This window comes from Hirundo rustica, chromosome 25 (genome assembly GCF_015227805.2).
Source record: "Hirundo rustica isolate bHirRus1 chromosome 25, bHirRus1.pri.v3, whole genome shotgun sequence".
Classification (NCBI taxonomy): domain Eukaryota; kingdom Metazoa; phylum Chordata; class Aves; order Passeriformes; family Hirundinidae; genus Hirundo; species Hirundo rustica.
Window position 1 is genome coordinate 4,115,262 of NC_053474.1, and position 22,416 is coordinate 4,137,677.

At 48.8% G+C, this 22,416-nt stretch overlaps 2 protein-coding genes across 4 annotated transcripts; both read right to left on the minus strand.

Annotated features, from left to right (window-relative positions):
* Window positions 1-7,343: 7,343 nt before the first annotated feature.
* HMGN2 (high mobility group nucleosomal binding domain 2) lies at window positions 7,344-10,910 on the minus strand. Its single transcript, XM_040086281.2, has 6 exons — window positions 10,725-10,910; window positions 10,036-10,080; window positions 9,633-9,662; window positions 9,020-9,070; window positions 8,603-8,698; window positions 7,344-8,236 (listed from the first exon to the last, which is right to left on the minus strand). The coding sequence occupies exons 1-6, from the start codon at window positions 10,737-10,739 to the stop codon at window positions 8,201-8,203; spliced, it is 273 nt and encodes a 90-aa protein (XP_039942215.1). The 5' UTR covers window positions 10,740-10,910; the 3' UTR covers window positions 7,344-8,200.
* Window positions 10,911-12,671: 1,761 nt separating this feature from the next.
* DHDDS (dehydrodolichyl diphosphate synthase subunit) lies at window positions 12,672-22,370 on the minus strand. 3 transcript variants are annotated; one of them, XM_040086277.2, is made up of 9 exons: window positions 22,305-22,370; window positions 21,242-21,325; window positions 20,685-20,801; window positions 19,999-20,141; window positions 19,279-19,395; window positions 19,003-19,104; window positions 18,232-18,346; window positions 17,005-17,112; window positions 12,672-14,164 (listed from the first exon to the last, which is right to left on the minus strand). In XM_040086277.2, the coding sequence occupies exons 2-9, from the start codon at window positions 21,302-21,304 to the stop codon at window positions 13,928-13,930; spliced, it is 1,002 nt and encodes a 333-aa protein (XP_039942211.1). In that variant the 5' UTR covers window positions 21,305-21,325; window positions 22,305-22,370; the 3' UTR covers window positions 12,672-13,927. The 3 variants fall into 3 exon arrangements, with proteins under 3 accessions (XP_039942211.1, XP_039942213.1, XP_039942214.1); XM_040086279.2 differs by lacking the exon at window positions 22,305-22,370 and adding an exon at window positions 22,221-22,275; XM_040086280.2 differs by lacking the exon at window positions 22,305-22,370 and adding an exon at window positions 21,416-22,041.
* Between the last annotated feature and the right edge of the window lie 46 nt (window positions 22,371-22,416).

Below are 22,416 nucleotides of genomic sequence, written 5' to 3' on the forward strand. Positions count from 1 at the left end.
GGGCACTTTTGTGATGGAAGCCACCTCTTTGTTTTGCTGTGGCTGTGCCTTTCCTCTGTCATGGTGCAGAGGGGAGGGTAGTGTTGCTCAGAAGGTGATGTTTTGCCACTTAGGACTAAAGATCTTTTATCAAGAAATGTAGCCCAAGTTCAGAATTCAAGAACATCCCCTCTCCCTTGCCTCTGCTTCGCTGTCCTGTACATCCCCAGACACTGAGTAACAGTAATTTGCAAAGTAACAACTTGATTAGTCAGGTATTTTGCCACCCAATGGGTAGATAGATAAAAGCTTCAGAGGATGTTCTTTTATGCCAAGAAAGACTTGGCCAGAGGCAGGGGGCAGTTTAAACAGCTCCAGCCCTGGAAAGTGGTGTGGATTTGCCACGGACTTCAGTGACAGCAAAACTGGGACTTGCATGGCAGGAAACAACTCCTTTCACCCTTTCCTCCCAACCCGGGGTCAGAAATTGCTGGCCAGACCTGCCTACTCCTTTTTCTATTTACAATCTGCACAGAATCATTTTCCCCCTCAACCTAAGTAGCCACTGACATAATTTTGGAGATAAATGTCCAGTGGTACTGGCCCAGCACAAGATAGGATAGAGAAAGGGTGAGTGTGTCAGAAAGAGATAATAAATAACATCAGATGAAACATTATTTAACTCAAAACTCTTCTATTAGATAAAAGGGCTCTGAGATACGCTACAGTCCTTAAAATAGGGTAAGAATCATAGTGCTATTAGCTGTTAACACTCTGCAACCCCAGATACTTGTTGAAAGGCACTATTGATTAACGGAGATGGAAAACAGTTTTTTGGCAGCTGTTGCCAGTTGGAAGTTAATATGGGAGTCAATTACCACCAGATAAATGTCCCTTCTACAAGATCACCTGCAGAAGCTTTCAGAAGAGGAAGATAGAGGTATGGCTTTAAATATCATCACTACTCAGACAAAACCAAATGGGTTTAAATATCAGCACTACGGTCTTAGAAATTAATTTTTCAGTGAAGTGGAAGGGTTAAGGTGGAAAGCAAAGCAGCTCAAGAACAAGGCAAACCAGGCCACACAGAGTGTGTGTTACCCCTCATGCACCAGCCAGGGGGAAACTAAAGTGATTTTTCCTCCCAGTGTAAGATGGGGGGGCTGTGACTAAATGTCAGAAACTTGCAGAACCCGCGAGTGGGAGAGGTGGGGCTGCAGAACGATTCCCTCTGGTGAGGAGAGCCCGGCACTGCACAGGGAATTGCACAAGGCAGCGGAGCACGGGAACTACTGGAGAGCTGCTCAGCAACACGAGGAAGCCACAGCTCTGTCCTCACCTCTGTCTGCTTGTGCAACACCACCTGCTCAGACCCTGTTTCCCCTCGCCGGCAGGAGCCCAAGGAATCTGAGTTTAAAACCAAACCTCTGCACTTCCCAGCACTCCGGTGCACGGCGCTGGGAACGCTCAGCCCCAGTTCCGGGCACGCAGCATGTGACAAGGACCTTGGGCTGACATTGGGGAGGTTTATCTTGAACAATCTGTTTGCTCCTGTGTGCAGGGCAGGCTCACAGGATAGGATATCACGTAGCTGGGGCCAGCACACGTCAGTCCCAGCAGCGGGGGCTGCCAGCCCGACCTCCTCCAGGGGCAGGAGGGAAGGGTTTATCAGCATGCCCAGTTTGGGCCAAACCAGACTGCTGTTTCCATAGAATCCTAGAATTCCATAGAATTCCAGGTTTGGATGGGGAGGGATCTCAAAGCTCATCTCATTCACCCCCTGCCATGGGCAGGAACACCTTCCACTGTCCCAGGTTGCTCCCAGCCCCGTCCAGCCTGGCCTTTCCTCCCCAAACATAACTCAGAAGCTGAAGGCTGGCTCATCCCTGCTTTGTTGCTGGAAGTTGTTCACTCACTAAGTTAATCACTAAACCAAGCTCCCAACAATTGGCTGCAAATGGGTGGAACCCTGGCCTGCTCATTTCCCTGATCACAGAACAATCACTGCAGGTTTGTTATCTACAGCTACCAGGGCATGGTGACAGGTCCTGTTCAATGGAGACATGAATAAAATAGGAGTGTTTTTCGGCACACTCAGGTGTCCCTGAAACACTTGGCTTCAATGTTTGCTCTATCTTCCTGCCACAGCATTTACACTTGTGACTGGAAATCTCTGCCTTCTGCTTTTTCCTTATAATGCTGGGTGGAGTTTTGCCCACTTTATCCAATAAATCCTCACCTCAATAAATGCATAAGTCCCTGCCCCAAGCAGGGAACTGAGTAAGAAGAATGAGTTTGGCTTTCCAGGAGCTCATCTTTCCGTTTTGCATCCATTTCACGGAAGTGTCATGAGGGTGTCAAGTGCTTTCCCTGCAATCTTGCCAGCTCTGGGAAGCAGCCACTTCCTTCCCAGCTTTCAACACCGTCCTTGGAAAAGATAAACATGGAAAGCATGTGCTAGAAGGAGATAACCCAACCACTAAGGCTTTTGGGAATGGGAAAGGTGAAGGGAAACCAGCGACTGGTGGCATTGCTTCAGCACAGCGCTGGTCACAGGATATCATTCTGGGAGTCTTTAATACAATGCAGGTAGAAGTTGCTGGCTGGCAAAGCGAGGCCAGAGTTTTGCAGCATCAGAAAATCACTGTGGTTAGACTTTTAAGGAGATTAGCACAGATGCTACAACTCAATTTCCTAGATTTGGCTTGTAGAGCAGAAGCACATGCTCAAATACTGGAATACAAAAGCAAAATTAAATATCACGAAAAGCACAGGAAACTTTTCAATAACTCAAGTATTATTTCTTTGAACATGACCATTTCTTCTGTGATCTCAGGTTAAAGATTCAGCAAGTCTGATATAAGTAGTTTGTGCCACCAAGCCTAAAAGAGATCAGGCTTATAGACTATCTATTTAAATATGAATTTAGGATAAAGTATTCCTTCCCAAGCTGAGGACAGATGAGATAGAGAGTGACAGCTCTAGTTTTAGGCTCAAACTTTTAGGACATGTGCCACAGCAGCTGCAATAATGGCCTGAGGAGGAAAAGGGATGGTCCAGTGATTCTTAAAATAGAATATGGGAAGCCTAAGTTCAAAGGCTTGATATAACACGGATAAATTCCTTTGCAATGTCAGCTATGCTTGTAAACCCATGAGGAATTGAGCACTCAGACTGGATTTCGAGTAAAATCATAAGAAAAACTGGAAAGAGAGGCTCAGAGGGGGCTCACACTGCTCGGGTGAGTGGAGCTTGTCTAACACCGATCTCTGAAGGTGGCAGAGGATGGAGGTTGCTGGGGCAGCGCTACTTCTGCTTTCTAGAGGCGAGTAACGCTCATTAGGCTGCGATAACCCGGGCTCCAGCCTCCCCAGGTTTGCGGAGCTGCCTTTGGAGCTACCTGCCACTTGTTGGCCTCCGAGCCCCATTCCGTGTTTCCTGGTACCACCGTGTGGCGAAGGGAAGGAACAGGCTGTTAATCACAGCGTGTTAATGAGCTAAACAGCCCCGCACAAATCCCTGCGTCCACCGGGCCGCGGCAAGGAGGCACCGGGAGGCTGCCAAATCCGACCTTCCCCTGCCAACGAGCCTCAGATCCAGCTCGCCTCTGAAATCATGGATATTTTTTGCAAGAGCAATTAATTCAGTATCAAGGGAATTTTTCTCTGTGGGGCTTGGCAGCACGGAAGTTAATTGGATCATGGTATGGCAGGGAAACCTGGGCACCTCCAACCAGGCTGCAGGCCAACAAAACCCATCCACCAAACACCCCCAGCACAGGAACCACCTCTGCTATTACCTCCAGTTAGAAGGAAATGATGAGAAAAGCTGATTTAATTGCTCAAGTTTACAATCAGTCCTCGGGCTAAACTCAGAGCCCCTAATACAGGAATGCTCAGCTCACGTGCTGAGGTAAGACTGAATTCCATCAAGCACCAAGACACCACTTCATTAGAATAAAAGCAAACAAAATCTGTGTGAGCAATGCTAAAATAGTAATCCAGTGGAACCAGACTAATAGTAATCTAATAGTAACTCCTCTCCAAGAGGAGACTGCCACATACACCCACCTCTGCACAGCAACCAACAAACTGGAGAGCAGGGGAGAGCTGCTGCCTGCAGGGAAATTTGTTCAAAATCCAAAAGTAACCTCAGTGGGATAACTGAGAAAAAAATTAAGTCTACTATCAAATCTCTTTAGAAGGGGAAAAGTAGAAATTTCATTTGGGTTTATGTGTCCAGCAAAATGCAGAGAATTATGGTACCTACACCTGAGCCACCTGCAGCCACCCTGGGACTGCTCCTTCTACATTCTCCAAGCACTTTCTCCAGCCTGGTTTGTTGTACCTAAGGCAATGAAGAGTTTTTGTTTGGAAGCTTTAATGCATTTTAAAAAGTCTCACATCTAGGAAGTTTTCCCTGAATGTTTCTACTCCTGTAGAAACATAGATCCAGCAAAAAAAAAATCCAGCATAGATTTTTCTGGCTCCCTTTGTAAGGAGACGGTTAAAATGCCAAAAAGAAAAAAAAAATACAAGATGTTTTAATAAAGGGTCTTTAAAAAGCCCAGTCTTTCACATCAGAAATCTTCTAAAGCCAACTTACTAAAGATCTTTATTAGCCTCAATCAACTTTACTCAACCACAGCTCCCCCTGTGCCATCTCCTTCCCATCTCTTACAAATGATGGGCTCACTGTAAATTGTGAGAGTTTAACTCAAACTCCATTTCATCTCCACCAACTGCAGAAGGTGCCATTTCTCAGGAATTATAGTCAGCAATATTAGTCCCTGGGTATGGTATTACCATATCTGGGATGATTTAGGGACAATGAAATCCCTGTGCCATCAAGCTGTGTGATTCTTCTGACACAAATGATCCTGCAACTCAATATCCTCTGGATGCACTCACTGAATTCAGTCCATTTTCCTTCCTTGTTCCCTTTCAGCCCACCCGTGGCAGGGCTTGGGGATGGGAGGAGGATCCTGTCGCTTCTTCCAAACAGAATTGAGCTCTGTGAAGGCAAAAGGCAAACTGCTGCAGAAGGAAATGATTCTGAAATTATAAACTTGATCCTAGGGCACTGGACTGGGAGGAGCAGGGATTTGGGGAGTCCTCCTGACATGGTCTAGTTCGCCTGTTCTCATGATTTTTACCCCAATCCACTTTCAGTTTAACATAAACCCGTGGCTGGGGGAAAGATGGCTCTGTAGGATATCAGGAAATGACCACTGGCTGGCAAGTTGCTCACATTAACTTCTGCTCAGTTCAATTGTCGCTTCTTTGGGAGGGGAGTCCAGAGAATTTGCTCTATAATTTATCAGTAATTTCACTGAAAAATCCTAAAGTGTTGGGAAAACAAGGATCATCCCCACTATGCACTTCCAGCATCCCAAAGGCTTCAGCCCTGTGCAGAACTTGGCCATGCTTTGCCACTTCACCTAGCAAGAGGCAAATAAATGACAACAGCAGTTTGGGCCTATTTCCCAGGTGACTTGTGCTGAAATTAATAAATGGAGAAACAATTTAGTGGCAGAGCCCTAATAGTGCACGGATTTAGCCCATACTGGATGTGATGTTTCCCAAAGCTCCAGCAGGACAAAATCCCCGCTGCTGCAGCGCCCACCCAACAGACCAGCCTGTTAACTGCACCTGGCAGCACCCATCCCACTCCCAAGAGATACACAAGGGACGATTTTCCATGTAAAATGATTACAGTTTAGCAGAAAAAATGTCTGTTCAGCTTCAGGCATTCTGGCAGGCGGCGATGCAGATTTGTGGTGCCTCTAACCACGAACCAGGCACAGGCTGCAGCTCAGCGCCTGCTCCCCAGCTTTAATTTACACAGCTAATTAGTTGGATTTACTGGCTTCAGCATCCCTCACCCTCTATTTGCTTAAGGAGAAATAGATGAGCCCTGCCTGTCAAGTCAAGCCCAACAAGCCAATAACTCCAGCAGTGCAGGGCACGTTCAGTGGGAAGCATCTCAGATGGAGCAAGCCCTGGAACCTCAGCACCGAAAATACCCACTGCTTTCAGAGAAATTTAGGTGGCAGACACTGCCTAAAATCACTATTTTCATGCTTGGCTGGAGAAAACACCCTGCAAGGAACCACAGAGGTCAGCATAGGCTGCTGGAGGGTGGAAAGATGAAGAAGTTAAGGATTTACTTCTTCAACAAAGAGCAACCCTGAGATCCCCCTTCATTAGCAACACTTTAATGACTGGGGGTGAAGAGGTCACCCAGCCAGGGATGGACACAGGGAACATCACAACATTCCAGCTGGAAACCCCTTCAAACCCAGCTCCTTTGGAAACACTTGTTCATTTCTAGCCCAGCAAGATAAGACTCTACAAAAGCAAGGCAGGCTATTTCAAACTTTGATTTTAAAAGGTTTAATTATTACTTTCCTTTCCGCAGCCACATCCCACAGCCCAGCCGCTCCAGCGACTGCTCAGGAGGTTTGGTGGCTGTTTCTGGGTGGGGTTTAATGAAGATCATTAAACAAGATTATTATTTCTTTTCTGTTAGACATACCAGCTATGGGAACACAGGATGGAGCAGTTCCTAGGGGCACATCCCAAACTGCCTTTTGCGCGTGCAGCCGCTCCAGAACACTTCCAGCACTCCTGACATCGGAAATTTCTGGATGTGAAACTGTGCCCTGCTCCTTTTCACTGGATTCCCTCTGAAATCAGCACAGGTTGAAACAGGTCACTGAACTTAATCACAAACAGACACTGAAATCCCAGGGAAAGCCAAGCAGAGATGGAAAAAATACTCCATCTGACAATCACTGAAGGAGACATTTACACAGGGGGGTTTGGGTTTGGCTCTGCTCTGGAGTCTAAGTAGCAACTATAAAAATGGTGCATTTTTTATTCAAAAAAATCTTGTCTCCTGCTTAGTCACTACCCCAGCCAGGTCTGGATTCGATTAGCAGGAGCAACAATATTCAAGTTTAAGTGCAGAAATGTAACACATCATCAGTTTTATAGAGCCAGTTCTGGTTTCACTCCCAAGAAAAGCTCACCAGAATTTACTTTTCTCTGCAGCAAGATCAGTGTATTCCTCCCCTGTTTTGTACAGTGCTACATTTTAGAAAATAAAGATAATTTATCTCAATAGATTCACTTACATGTTCCTTTTTCAGACTCCAAGTAAGCCAAGGCTTTAAAAACATCCTGCAGTAATCTAGCTTTTAGGCAAGGAAACCTCGCTTTTAGGTAAGGAAATCTTGCTTTTCAGGTATGAATTACAACAATTAATTATCTGAATGGAAACACAAACACAGACATGCACACAGCAAATGTTCTTAAACCACATGAAGTGAACTAAAGCAAGAGAAATTAGAGAGCATTAAGAACAGTCCAAGCCAAACCGTATCCAGCTTTATTAAAGGTACTTTTCATGAACAATCATGGTAATTTAGGCAGGACATGGGCTACAATCTGCAACATTTTACAACAACTGTCAAACTCCCCTCCCTTTGTGGACTACCGAAATGGAGAAGTCGCTGAAAACCGTAAGAATCTTTTCGCTCACGCTTGTAAGAGGGCAACGTTTAGAGTGAGGGTGGACACGTTCACATCTGCGCGTTGTCTGACAACTCTGCACAAACCCACCCTGACTTTTGAGAGGAAAACAAAATTTAAAAGCAGGTTTCTGTATCTGAGGATCCACAATAGAAAAGAGGAAGTGCAGCTCCTGTTTGAGCCAGTATATCCCAGAATGGACACCAGAAATCCGGATCATCTGACAGTGGACTGAGCGTGGCACATCCCAAAATGCCAGTTCTGCTGTGGTTTGGAGTGACGAGCTCTGGGTAAACAAGGAGACACCAAAGGAGAACTGATGGCATTGGGATTTGGAGTAAGCAACACCATCTTGGGAGCTTTGATGTTCACTTGGACATAACTGACACGCAGCATGGGGGAATCCCTTCTTCCTCCCTGCAGGAAGGGCCCTTCTTCCAAAAACTGGGGGACTGGCAAAAGCTTTTCTTATTAAAATTTAGGTTTTGAGAAATAGACTAAATGACATTTGTCCCCATTGCCCCCCACCCCCCCCAGAACACAACAACGAAAGCGGTCTGTGTGCTAACAACATAGCTTTAAAAAAAAGTAAACCAAAATTCTGCATTGTTATAAAACTTGATAAAAAATAGTATTTCAAACTGTACAGTCACCAGAAGTACACAGTTATCAAAAATTCACACATTTCACTTGGCTTCACCAGCACCTTCAGCTTTCTGTGCCTGAAAAGGAAAAGGGGGAACAGGTCAACACATGAAGAAAACGGACACTCATTTTTCTATATAGTGAAATCCTGAGCAGAACAAATCCTCTCTGAGCTGCACAGCTCTGATTTTTAATAAAATTAAATTTAACATCTGTGGCACCTGTAAAACCCCACTTAGAGAAGTTGCTTTGTGAACTTTACAGGAGAACAGTAACTTCCATGTGGCAACATCCCCTGGCAAACAGACAACTTTAACTTTTTACCAACATCCCCATCTGTGTTATGTGTTGCAAGCAATACTTGTCCTTGCCACAAGCCAAGACCTATCCCGGTCCAAGAGGGAAAGGAATCAATCCTGGTGCACCACAGGCTGCTGGGATACCTGGTCTGTTTTGGCATCTCCATTTTCTGCAGGGTTGTTTCCTTCCTTGCCAGCATCAGCTTTTCCCTTCTTCCCCTTGGGCACCTTCTCGCTCTTCTGTAAATGCAAGACAACATTTGCTGTCAGCTCCCAGCAGCCAAAACCCCCGAGCGAGGGGTGTTGGCCCCAAAAGAACACGGCACACCAATGTTTGCTTGGTAAGGGATTGACAGAAAGCATGAAGTCTTCCCTTCAGTATGTTTTAATGCAAATTCTGTAAAATCTGCAAGTTTTCAGTTCAGCTTTATGCAGTGATGATGCAGTTCCATTTCCTCGCTACACAGCTGTTACTCAGAGGTTTGCTGGTTGTTATTATTGCCAGGCAATGCCAAACCTCATCGCTCATTTACCTTTCCAAACAGCCCTGATCCAACTCACCTTTGGAGCTGCTTTTTTAGGTTTGGGCTCTGGCTTTGGAGGAGCGGGCTTCTGCAAGGGAGAGAAAACCTGTGTTAGAGACTCGGGGAATGGTTTGGCTTAGGAGGACCTGCCCCACCATGGGCAGGGACACCTTCCAGTATCCCAGGGTGGCTCCAAGCCCCGTCCAACCGGGCTTTGGACACTGCCAGGGATCCAGGGATAGCCACAGCTGCTCTGGGCACCCTGTGCCAGGGCCTCCCCACCCTCACAGCCAGGAATCCCTTCCCAATATTCCCGTTCTCCTCCAGTGGGAAGCCATCCCCCCTTATCCTGGCACTCCAGGCCCTTGTGACATGTCCTGCTCCAGAGAAACAAACTCCTTTTTTTTTTTTTTTTAACATTCAGGCCAAATAGTTTAGTTTTACAACAGCAAATAAAAAATGTTTGAAACAGCAGCAGTTATTTGGTGTGTCCATTATTCTACCACTCCCATAGCACCACACAATGGGGCAGGTCCTTAAGGCAGGAACTTAATTTTCACCTCCATCTCTGAGAGGCATTTACACACCCAGTGGTCATGTGTGAAACCACCAAGTGTTGTGACATCTCTGCCCAGCAAGAGGATACTCACAGCAGATAACCTCGCTGATCTCCGCTGTGGCTGTTGGAAAAGGAAAACGGATCTATTGAAATGACATGGAATATGAACTTTCAAAATCTTACAAACTTGCTCTCTTCCCAAAGTAATAAACCCCCAGAAATTATGTTTACAGTTCTTTAGGTTTTAGAAATTAAGGTGGTAATTCCCTTTTTCTGTGTTCTCAAGAAACATGAGGCTATGCCATTGAAATTACTAATAGCTAATACTAGTTGAGTAAATTTTTCATGGTTAAAAAACAGTTAAGATTTTGAAGTCAAAATTAATTGAGACCAACGCTCCCCCCTACTCCCCAGTTATTCAGCTGACGTTAAAACCTCATCTTCCAATGGAAACACTTGATGATCCAACTTTCTCAAAACACTGAACTTCTTACCTCATCCTTAACTTTGGCCTTATCGCCCTTGGTCTCTCCTTCAGCCTGGGGACACGGACACAGATTATAGGGACAAGGGATAAGAGAGAATTCTCAAACACCAGCCGCTATTTTAACACCCCCCCCAAATCTCCAGAGAACATCCCCATCCCACCCTCGGCGGGTAGCGGCCCCTCCCCGCGGGGCCGGGGCGGGGGATGCCGGGGCACAACCCCGCACCGACGCAGCCCAGGCGGGGCGGGAGCCGCGGCCTCCCCGGGCTGTGTGCGGGGTTTGTGCGGGGGCGTCGCTGTCCCCTCAGGGCGGCCCCCCCCCCCTCCCGCCCCCGCCGTTTTGGCGGCAAAGCTCTGCCGCCGCTTCCCGCCCTTTCCCGCCCCACACCGGCGCTCCCCTCCCCCCCATCCCTCACACCGACCTCCCGCCAAAACCAACCGGTTCGGACCGGCAGGGGCCGCCGGCCCCTCCCGCACCCCCGGCCCCCGCGGCCCTCGCCGGTAACGGGCCCCGCGCCGCCCCCACCGCCGGTGAGGCCTCGCTCCTCCGTTACCGCCCCGAAAGCGGGGGGGGGGGGGTGAAGGCATAGTCCCGCCCCATCTCCCACAGGCGGCTCCGTGACGGGGGTGGGGGGGGGGAAGGACACCGCGAGGGGGGAGAGGACACCGGGAGTGGGGGGCGGCAGCTCCACGTACCTTTCTTTTCGGCATGGCTCCGTGTGTGTGTGTGCGTGAGCGTGTGTGTATATGTGTGAAGGAGAGCGGAGCGCGCTGGGCGGCGTGAGGGGGCGGAGGGAGCGGGCGGAGAGAGGCGGGGGTGAGGGAGCCGGGCGCGCTGGGCGCGGGGGGCTGCGGGCGCGATGCGGGGAGCGGTGAGCGGGGCTGCACCCGGCGGGCTGCGCTGATCCCGACCCCACTAATTGGAATCGGGTGTTTATAAAGTTTTATATAGAGCCGGACGCGGCCCAACCGGTTCCAGCCGGATCCCCGCCGCCCCGCGCGCCCATTGGCCCGCGGGGGTCACGTGGGCTGGGGCCAAGGCGGGGAGGGAGGGAGGGGATGGGGTGGGGGGGGGGGCGCGCGGAGGGGGCGGCGCGCGCGCCATTCTACCCCCCCCCCCCTCCCCTCATCCGTGCGCGCGCGCGGGAAACCCGCGGGGGGCGGCGGGCAATGAAAAAACGGGGGAAAAAAAGGTGAAAAATTGGGATGTGAAAGGTGAGAAATTGGGATGTGAAAGGCGGCTCGGGATAAAAGGGGGACCCCCCACCCCACCCCACCCCGCGCGCAGGTGAGCGGAGCTGTTCGTTCAGCACCTCCGGCCCCGCGGGGGCCCCCGCGTCGGGAGGGGTTCCCGGGGGAACCACCGAGAGCCTTTTTTCCTGTAAAAAACACGGGAGATGCGGAGAGTTGTAGCTGAAGGAGGAGGAGGCAGTGCTGGAAGAAGAGAGGAAAATGTTAAAAAGCAATAAAATGACGTTAAATCAATTCACACAGGTGCCTGCTGCTTGTGCCAAGTGACTCGGGAAGTTGGGCTCCTTCCAAGAGGGGACATTCCTCACACCTGGCACAGCCACAGCCCATCTGCTACGAATCCAACTAAAGGTCTTCATTGCTACTTCACGGTGCCCCGAAGTTTTCACTTTTCAGTTGAACCTCAAAACACCCCAAGGAACAACCAATCTTTCCCCCCTTCCCTGCCCAGGTAAACTCAGGCTTTTTCAGACCTCAGCTGCACATTTTTAACAGCCATGCTGATTTCTCCCATCGCCAACCCATATAACTTAAAGATGGAGGTTCAGTCCTTACTGACAGAAGCCTGTGGCTCTATTCCCGCAGATTCACTGGAAAGATGCACTCCTGAAACTCTCGAGCTTGCCCTGCTAACCCATCCCCGCCCTCTGACAAAGGAAGGCTGATGGGGGAAATAACTGGAATTGTATTCACTGGAATACTTGATGCAGGTGAAACGTACAAAGTCAGGTAACAGGAACCTTTTGCCACTGCTTGAAGGACTCTTCCTCCTCCCCTACTCCCGTGATACCTTTTATAAAATGGATAAAAACTTTCCATACAAGCATTTTATAAACCAGATCCTTCACTTACCTCACCTGCAACAGGACCAGTACTTCATGGAAAGCCACCACTGTGGCTTTTGTCACCTGTAGAGTCATAACACAATGGAAAACTTTTTTTTTTTTTTTTTCTCCTTAAGGCAAAAATGCATTTTTTGAGTAGAATAGTCTCCCTATCAGCCTGGCAAAGCAGACTAGAGAGCTTCCATCTCATGGAGAGTAAGTACACTGTTTCCACAGTTTCCTGAAACATGGAGAAAAAAAAATGCAGCCAAAGAAGTTTAAAATCAACAGCTCTCACCATCTCAGCACATTTTTATCCAAATTCTCTTTGCTACTTACACAGAGGTGGTACCTGCATACAACTTCACTTGGGCAGGCTTTGGGGTATCAGCAAACTGTTCACACACTGTAAACACAACCTTCAAGTCATTCCCAGGCTAACAGGAATCACATGAGGAGTCTGTCACAGATTAAATATTATTATATTAAACCTGGATTCCAGCTTCATCACACCTTAAAATAAGCAGCTCTACATACTTTTAAACATTCAGGTTATTTTTTAAATAACTTTGGTATGAATATACTTTATTCCCAGTTTGACTACACAGTTCTCCTCTTCACAATCACAGGCCAAGTGCTCAGTGTGCAGCACTTACAAGGCTTTTAAATCTGCATTTTGTGGCTTTCACCTGGAGGTAAGAAGAAACATTTCAAATCCAGCAACAGCTGGTACTGCCACATCTGTGTGTGCATCAGGAACAAAAAATCAAAACATTTTCAGTTCTTTTCATCATGGGGACGGAAACAATCTTGGAAATCAGCTTGTCCATCTCCCTGCCAATGGAAAACTGAGAACAAGTAATACTCCACAGCTGCTCTGGCCACTCCCATTAATATCAGCCAAACAGCCCTTCTGAAACATCTTGGTCAGAGGCTAGTTTTGGCTACTGTATTCCTGAATTAAGCCCACCCTCATTCCCTGGAATTCCCTCAGAGGGTTTGGCCTATGGTAGCCATCAACTGTGTTTAGCCAATTTTCTTTCCTTCCTGAGAGGGTTCATTCCCAACCAATCCTTTTTTCCTGCCTGCTCAGAGCCTTTCCCAAGGTCAGTGTGGTCCAACACCAGCACCTTCTGCACCTGACTTTCCCCCACATACGCTGCTCAGGAGAGATCTCAGCACCTGCTGAAACTTTGGTGCAGGTTTTTTTTCTTTACAGGGAGGCTGGGAACCCTTCCTTCAGCTCTCTGGAAACCAGGAGTGGATACATCCAACCCAGCAAGGTCAGGTGGGGAAAAGACAAGATGCTCTCACCAATTAGGCAGTGGGGAATGTCCCCGACACCAGGAATAATCCTCTCCCTGCAGAAAGCAGGGCTCTCTTGATGGGACAGCAGAGGACATCTCAAAAAAAGATTCCCTGCTGCAAAGCCATGGAAAGAAACTGAGCCCAGACTTATTTAACAGGACTGAACTGGTTTGGCTGGGGCAGTTCAGGAGGAATCAGAGAACTGGAGGAGGCTCATTGCAGTTAACTTCTTGTCACCGGAACACCTGGTCTGTCAAAGACCCAGCAGCAGAGACCCAGCAGGGTGCAGGTTATCTGTCACCAGGGCAGGGAGGTGACACAAGACAGCACCACCTTCCTCAGCAGCATCACAGACCAGGAGGGTTCACAGTAGCCATCCCTGTCCCAGGCAGGGCGAGCGGGATGGGAGATCCTGGAGCAGCCCTGGATGCCCACGGCAGGACCCCGCTGAGCCAGTCCCTCTGGGCAGCAGCTGCTCCCTCTGAACACTGCGTTCCCCAGAGCCCAGCACCTGTGTCATGCAGACACCGGACACAATCTCTCAAAGAAGTCTGCTCTCTTGTGCTCCAGGGCCTGCAGGAAGCCCTGGATCCTCTCCTCCCGCAGGGCCGTGCATTTCTGCAGCAGCGTCCGCCGGCGCCGCGAGTCTCCGTGGGACGCGCACCCTTCCTGCTGCAGCTTCTTGGTCACGTAAGCCTGGTCCCTCTCCAGCTGCTGCCGCCTCCTCTCCTCCAGGTAGGAGTCTCTGGCCTTCTGGAGTGAAAAGCAGCGAGTGTTAGCACCTCACCAGGCCTCTCAGCTCACCTGTGCCGCAGGGGGAGGACAAACAGCCTCTGCCTGGCCATCGACCTGCAGGTTCACTCAAGGCTGGTGCTGGGTCTGCCTCTTCCACCTTGAGGCAGCCTGCTTAACTGGTTACAAAAAATACAGGGGTATCCTTCTGGACCTTCCCTCCAAGACACGACTCTGCTCAAGAGCGTTAACTCCTAGTTAGAACAGATAAAAGTCAGGACAAATTGTGGGAAAACCCTCAGATAATGGAATCAGAGAGGAACAGCTACAGGAGAACTTTGAACCCCAGACAAGAACATTCTTATCCTCACCAGTGTTATCGCAGCATTTTTGATCCTGTTTCCCTGGTTGGTGAAAGGTTTTAGGGGATTGAAAACCATGACTTGCAGGGCAATTCTTTGAGATGATCCAATATTGAGCTAATCAGCTTTAAAACAGAAGCAGGAATAAGTCTAAGAGATCTAAGAGTTACTGGCTTGAGACACAACAGGAGAAAGGCAAAGGCAGGAGCCATCCTTGTCTACCCTTCGAGTATCTGAAATATTTTGTTGTAGAACATCACTTTTAGATTTATCCTTATTGCACATGTCCTGGCCTGCAGCTTCCAACAGCAAAAACACATCAGCAGGCAGGAATATTAAGGTTCTATTTTTAAAAACTGTAAAACTGGTCACTGTGACATAAACTGACACATACACACACTTGGGAAGTGCTGGTCTTTCAAACAAGCAAGAATAATAATTACTCTAATGAGAACCTGACTCACTCATCCTGACACTTTTCCAGAGCCCAAGGCAGTTATGGCTCTGGAAATCAGCTTTCGTTGTGCTGGGAAGGTGAGCAGAAATATCCCCAGCTCCAGCAAACCCACTGAATGGATGCACTCCAGGGCTGACTTGAACTGCAAGGATCACCAGCCTGTTGAGAAGACTTCCACTCTCAAAGTGAAGTTCTGTTTATTGCCCAGAAAAGACTCAGCTAACACCTGCATTCCTTCCGGACATCTACCAGGTACCAAAAGCACGGTCTAGCTGATTCTGGGACTCCATGGTGAGCAACAAGCAGCTGGGGGACTCCCCTGAGCAACAGGCTGGGAAATGAAATGGCAGCCACTAAAAGCAATGCTGCTTGAGCTGATGGAAGGAGAATATCTTTTATCCAATACCTCCAAATCAAGGCGGGGTGGGGTTTGTACCTTGTCAGCCCTTCCATCCTGCTGCCCATCCACATCCCAAAAGCAGCAGCACATTCCCAAAGCAGATACAGCTGCTGTAAAACATCCTGGCTTCTCAGCAGTCCCCCGCAGCCCCAGTGTCCTCACTGACAGCAACCTTTCCACCAAGAGGACTTGCCTTGTGAGCTCTTTCGGATTTCAAGATCACCTATTTTAAATTTAAAAAGACCCAGCTCCTAAATCTCAGTTCCTCTGAGGGAGAAGTCTTCCCTTTGCACAATTGTTGAGGGTTCCCTGGAAAAAAAGGGCGGCCTCAGACACTGCAAAGTTGCTCTTACAGGGAGAAAACTGACCAGAGAACAAATGGGGACAATGAGAAACCTTGATAATAGCGTGGCATGAACACATCCAGCCACCAACCAGAACTAAGAAAAGATGAGAATAGCTGGGAACAGAAGCTGCATTTGTTGCCTGTCAGAAACCAGCACCAGGAGCAAAGACAGAACAGTGACCTTACTGTTCCAGACAGAAGCCAAGCTCATGGCAATGACAAACACTACTGCCTTTTTTGCTTCCCTCTTCATGCAGAAGGTGAACTGCCATTAGTTGTACTAATACAATGAATTGCTGGTAGGAAAAGGGCAGACTTGGGCCAGAAATAGGAACAAAAGAGGTTAAGGCTGTGGAGAGTTTGGATGCTGCCAGACTGGCTGCACTTGATTAAATTCAGCCATAGCCACAACTGGCTATAATCTCTTTGACAACTCTCAGAGGTGACCAAGGTCCCTGAAGGTAGAAAAGGGCAATGTAATTCCTGTCTTTAAAAAGAGGACCCAAATAATTAAGGAGCAGACACATTCAGCAGCGAGATATGGTGGAGATTAAGAGCTGCCACACTGAGATCCTTCTGCCAGCCACTGCTGTCTCTGTGTCATCAGCTGCTGCCCCCCACATTTCACCATCAGGAGTTCCAGCTCCCACACTTGTTTTGCTTAAAAATAGCCAAACTACTATCTCACTACTGAATTGGCCAGCTGTACCAGAACCAGGTCAGTGAGGTTCACAGCAACAGATCTAAAAAGAGAGGAACAATGTCAGTGAGCAATAGGAACAATCCCTTCAGCAGGTACATTTGGACCCACCAGAAAGAGGATGCTTGTCCACAGACTCACAGCTCAGGCAGCCTCATTTCAGCTCCCAGAAAGGAAACTCTAAACACACTTGTTACAACCCTAAAAACAATAGTGGAGTTAGAGGAACTCCCTGCTTGTTCCAGTGTGAAGGCAGCATGTGCTTACAGCACTGATGAAGTGTCTGAGTTGAACTGGCAGATCAGGAGCGTTCACTTGGTGTGTGAGGTCTGGGACAGATGCTCCAGCTGGTGGAGTGAGCAGTAACAGAGACAGTGCTGACTTTGGAAATTTTGCTGAAAGTAGAAGAGCCTGGCTACACACCAAGACGTTGTAACAAGCCACAGGGGTACAGGAGAAGCAACACATGAGTTGCTACTGAAACAAGATCTTAACTAACAATCGCTGCTCGAACTTTGCAGCCTCTCACCTGATCTCCAGCTGCTGTGCAGGTAACACACAGGGTTGGGCTTTCCACTTCCCCAAGGCTCCCTTACCTGTAAAGCACTGTGGTTCATCTGGAACTGAAGGATAGCTTCACACAAGTTCCAAAAGGAATATTCTGGCCACAAGACTGATTGAAATACCAGGCATGAATGGGATGTCTGCAGAAAGCAAGATCACCAACAATTTAATCACTGTGCAAGAGAAAAAGTTAGTAAGATGCAACTCTGTTGGGCAAACTATGCCACTTTCCCTACAAAGGTTTTACCTAGGCTGTGTTATCAGATTCTACTTAAAGTGAGGCAAAAACCAGCTAGGAGAGTTTGAAATTGCAGTGTAGAGTCCTTCTAATTAATTTTTAATGCTGGGACACCAGCCATGCACTCCTGTAAAGGCAGCAGCAGAATTCTTTCTAATGCTGTGTTGGTCTTCAGAGAGGTATATTTAATAGCTTAAGCATCACAGACATATAAAAAAACCAAAATAGCAACACTGGAGTACCAAAGGCTAAGGGAATAACGGTTGAACTGAGGATCAGGACATGACATTTAAGCCATTCTTCAAATGACATCTCATGATATTCCTTACTGCCCACTCATGAAATTTAAACTGCTTAATGAAGCCAAAAGTTTCAGTGCCCTGAAGATATCCTTGAGCTGGATGGTGAAAGATTTCAAGTCAAAACCTATTTTTGCCACCAAGTTCCTCACGGTTTCAGGTAAATATGTTCCCATGATGACTGCTAAAACAATCCAACACTTTACAGGACTCCTCTGCCACTGAGAGGAGCAGGCAAAGTGTTATTTCACAGCATCAACACCCACCCAGGGTATAGGTGTGCCCAAAAATAGGGGGAGGAGAGGGGATGCCTTGGTAGGCAAGCACAGCTCAGGCCAGACAACTTCTGAGAACTTGCCAATTAAATAATTTGGAATGGGAACATTTGATGTGGTTGCCTAAAGGCAATTGGGTTTTGGCTCCAAACGGTGCATGTAAAATAACATGTGAGCTTCAGCTGGAGCAACTCAAATGTTCTCTACAAACAAGTAATTATCTAAAGGTGAGGAGAGCAGCAAAAGGATGAGAATTCATGATTTCAGGCAAACAGATCTGCAAGAAACAGATTGCTCAGCACTCAGTGCCCCAGCACTCAGTCCATCCTGGAAGTTACCTAACCCCAGCAGAAGGAGTTTCAGAGCCCTCATATCCGCTTGCACCTGGAACAGCAGCACTCTCTGAGGCAAAGATGGAATATCCCAAGGAGAAAACAGAGACTTTACCTGCCAGAGCAAGAAATCACTGAGGCGAACCTCTCCAGAGGTTCTTATCAGCAGGTCTGGGTCGGGGGAGTTGTTGGTGTACAGACATTTATCCAGCAGCGACTCAGACACGTCACTAAAAGACAGACACAGTTTATTAGACCCCTTTCCTGACCTGCTGGATGTGCCACAAACCAGCAGTAAGGGGGTTTATGCAAACTCAGGGCTGCAAATTAAAACTGGGTGGTGGATCTGAAGCACAGAGAGTCATCAGCTTGCTTCTGACAGACACTGCTGTCTGCTCCACAGGCTATTCCAAATGCTATTTCAGCCCCCAGAGCATCCCACTCCATGCTCTTTGAAACATAACACAGTGGTGGAAGCAGACTGTGAGGGCTTCCATCTGGAGCAGGGAGCAGAGTGTAACTATTCCTTCTCCTTCAGGGTGGAGGAACAGTGCAGCATTCATGATTCATCTGTTGTTTGACCTCATAGTTAAGACTGTCAGCCAAGCAGCCAATTGTTGTGGCATAAAATCTGCCTTCACATTTAAACTAACTTAAGACACAGACCTAATTTCTCTTTCTGTCTTGGTTGTGTATCTATCACCATGGTAACAGAAATAATAAAAGCCAAACATTGCATAGTAACTTTAAGTCATTTGTTCCAGTCACACTGGTTTAATGAGATCTATTTAAAAGCCACTTGGCTTCTGAGAGGTTTCTCATGCAGTGTGAGTGGTAAGACAGGCAGGATTCATCCAAAAGCCTCACACAGAAAGCCAAGAGTTACCTGGGTTCCAGCAGACCTTGTTCCACCCCCCAGGCCATCTCCCTGACAGCGTTGCTGATCTCATGTCTCGATGTGTATGCAAAGCAGACATTCAGAAAGCACCTGCAAAGAGGAAAAGATGTGAAAGGCTCATCCTGGGAAGGTCCAGCAGATGACAGTGATGTGTGCTTGTAGGACCAAGAAGAAAAAAAGAGATGTGGCACGTCGACAAATCCCAGCCCTCAGGAAGAGGAGGAAGATGTGAGGTATCAGCTCTTTAAACTGAGTGTCACTTACTTGTTGTAGTTCCTGGTTGCCAGCACAGCTTGGGCAATCAGCTCCTGGATATCCACGGGCAGGAGGGGCAGATCCCCAAGGACACGGATGCACACCCCGTGCTTCTTCAGGTTCTCCCTGCGCCCAACCAGAGTGGGGACCACAGAAAACACATCAGTCTCTACTGCACAAGTGTCAACATCCACCCACAGCTTCAGCAAAACTGGGAACTGGAGAAAGGCAAAACCACCAAATGCTGCCAAAATGGCTGAGATTTGATCATCCCAAACCTTTCCATAAAGGCCCAGTGATCATTCCCCACACCAGTTCCTGAGGTGCAGACGTAACCAAAGGATCACAAATTAGGTATCCCTACCTATGGAAGCTTAGAATACAACCATAGGCTTTGGGCACCTCTAACTCACCAAAAATAAAGACAAAGCTTTGATATTTAAGAAAACATCTGGCACTCTGTGTTTCTGATTGTGCTGTGTTTATCTGAAAGCTGTCCTTGTCCCCCTGGTTTGGATGGCAGATCCTTCTGTCACAAATCTGATGTGCAGGGGGAGCGTGCATGCAGAGCTCTACAGCCCAGCCAGGCAGGCACAGCCCTTCCAGCCTCTGCCTGAAGGTGGGGAAGGCTCTCCTCATTTAATCCATTCTCACATTGTAACATCCCTGCAATTCCTCGTGTCCTGCTCCAGTTCCACCCTGTGGGACACAGACGAGGGGGATTCTTACTGCTCCTCCAGGAGGCGGCTGAATTTCTGTCTGGCCAGGTCCATGAGCCCGTCCACCTCCTCCTTGGAGCGTTTGAAGTTCTCAATGCTGAAGGCATAAACTGTCACCTCCCGAATGCCCAGGTTCAAGCACCACCGCAGTGTCTGCAAGAAGACAAAATGTAACAATCAGACCAGCAAGACACAACTTCTCCATGTAAAACCTTCTTGTGGTTTCCCACGAGGCCAGGACTGGATCAAAAGAAATGACTTTCAAAAATATGAAACCCCTAGATGTAAATTTCAGATTCATTTTAAAGAACAGGAGGGAACTATCATTACCTGAGGATGAGAATCCATCACAGGGGACTCATCCAGCCAGGAGAAGCACCACTGGTTTCTGAATTATATACTACTGTACCTTTCAAAATGTTTTCAAAAAAAGTCAACCTGTTTCACAGAAATAAAAGCCTTGAGATCTTTAAGGCAGATATTTTAACTGAGTGCAAACAGAAGAAAAAAGAGCTTAATAGAATGACTCTGCAAAATAACACAGAGAGGGAGGAGCTGAAATTGTGAATCCTGATGATGAACATCAGCTCCACGCACATGCCTGGATCCAGTGAAGAGAAGGAACACAGGACACCAGTCCAGCAACAAACCCAGCTCAAACTTCCACCACACGAAGTCAGAAAACATCCTCCTCACCTGTGCCAGCTTATCAAAGCCTTGGGAATGTCCCTGCTGTCTCTCCACGTGACATTTCTGGGCGTAGCGGCGATTGCCATCCATGATGAAGGCAACGTGCTTGGGCATTGGACCTGCCTGGAGAACAGGGAGAAGCACAGGAGACCAGCAGGTGAGAAGGCCTGCCCACCACAGAGAGCTCAGCTCCCCTGTCCCCAGCAGCCCTGCGTGCTCCCAGGAGTGCAGTGCTATCCCCCAGCAGGAAACGTGCAGCTGCAATGAGCAAGGTGCTCGTTCCCTCTCTGTCAGCCCCAGTTTAGGGTCTCCAAAGAAACAGCTCAGCGAGGGCACAAAGCCTTATTGGCAAGCACTGCCTGCAGCCTTGCTCATTTGCAAGGCTAAGCCTAAGTAATCTCCCCCCCCCGGGATGCAGTTTAGGGATGCACATCCAGTGCCAGCAATAAATGCACCTTTGCCAACAACAGTCCCTTTCCAGAGCACTGCAGCCACAGAGACAGTTCCACCCTGAAGAACCTGCCAGCATTTCACCACAAAATCCACCCAAACCCATCCCTTACCTTAATGATGTTGGCACAGAACCTCTCTATGATGGTCAGCTCGCCCTCTCTGATCCACGACATTTTTTACTGAGAGCTCCTTTCCTTTTTCAAAGGGAAGATGAAAATAAAAGGGTTAAAGGTGATTGTTTGAACCCAAAGCAAACAAACCACCTGGGTAAAATCAGCTCTGACTTGCTGCTCTGGAGCCTTTTACGTTGTTTGTGCAAGTCCTTTTATAAGCAGGCAGTGGGGAAGGTCAGAAACAGGCTCTGGAATTTTCCAGCTGTGTCATCAGAGTGGGTTCTGCACCGGCTGGTGCGAGGAAAACCATCCTTGACTCCTCCAGCCTGCAGGACTGGTTCATACAGAACCACGGCTTGGGTGCCACCAGCACAAACAGTGCAGACCCAAGCACCTGGATTTCATCCCACCATCCAGGGGCAGCAGCAGATCGAGTTACACTGACGAGTTCGTTCTCCGTGTGCGATTTCTCTGCCTCCTCCCTCAGGAAGGGATCCCTACCCACAGCTACAACCACAAAACATTAAGGCTAGGAACTGCTGAACCTCGGGCTGCTCCTAAAGCTCTTAATGCTCCCCTTGCACGGCTCGGGCTGAGCACACCCAACTCCATTGCTGGCTGCTAATGGACAGCTAATGGCAGTCAACCCTTTACACGCGGTTTTACACAGCCATTCTACAGAACGACCTTCACAGAGGGCTGCAAGCTCGGGGCAGAGCAGGGAGGGCCGAGCCTCGCTTCCCGGGCCGGCTGGGCGCAGCCGGGAGGCCTCAACTCCCGGGACCCCGTTTCGCCCCCGGCAGCGAGCGGAGCCGGCGGAGAGCGACCCGCACAGCCAGACCCTGCGGGAGACTCCGCTCCCGGCAGCCGCACCGCCCTCCCGGGTGGGAGACGGGGCGTCCCTTAGGCCTCCGCCGGCTCCGTGAGGGGAGGGACGCGGCCGCCGGCGGGAGAGACACGGCGGGAGGAGACACACCCCGCCCGCAACGCCCCCGCCGTGCCCGGTAAGCCCCGGCTCTGCTCCGGTCCCTCCCAGTCCGTCCCGGTACTGCCCCGGTACCTGCCCCGGCGGCGCCGCCTCAGCCTCCGCCGGAGGGTGACGTGCCCTTCCGCTTACGTCACACAGCGGCGCCCACGGGGGCGCGGCGGCGCAGGGGGCGGGGCCGCGCGTG

Coding starts and splice junctions, on each gene's coding strand:
- HMGN2 (XM_040086281.2), bottom strand. Junction 9,663..10,035: donor AGGCCAAAGTTAAGGATGAG/GTAAGAAGTTCA, acceptor CTTTTCCAACAG/CCACAGCGGAGATCAGCGAG. Junction 8,237..8,602: donor GAGATGCCAAAACAGACCAG/GTATCCCAGCAG, acceptor TTTCCTTTTCAG/GCACAGAAAGCTGAAGGTGC.
- DHDDS (XM_040086277.2), bottom strand. CDS start 21,304: ATGTCGTGGATCAGAGAGGGCGAGCTGACCATCATAGAGAGGTTCTGT. Junction 20,142..20,684: donor GCTTTGATAAGCTGGCACAG/GTGAGGAGGATG, acceptor GTCTTCTTGCAG/ACACTGCGGTGGTGCTTGAA. Junction 18,347..19,002: donor CAAGGTCTGCTGGAACCCAG/GTAACTCTTGGC, acceptor TCTGTCTTTTAG/TGACGTGTCTGAGTCGCTGC.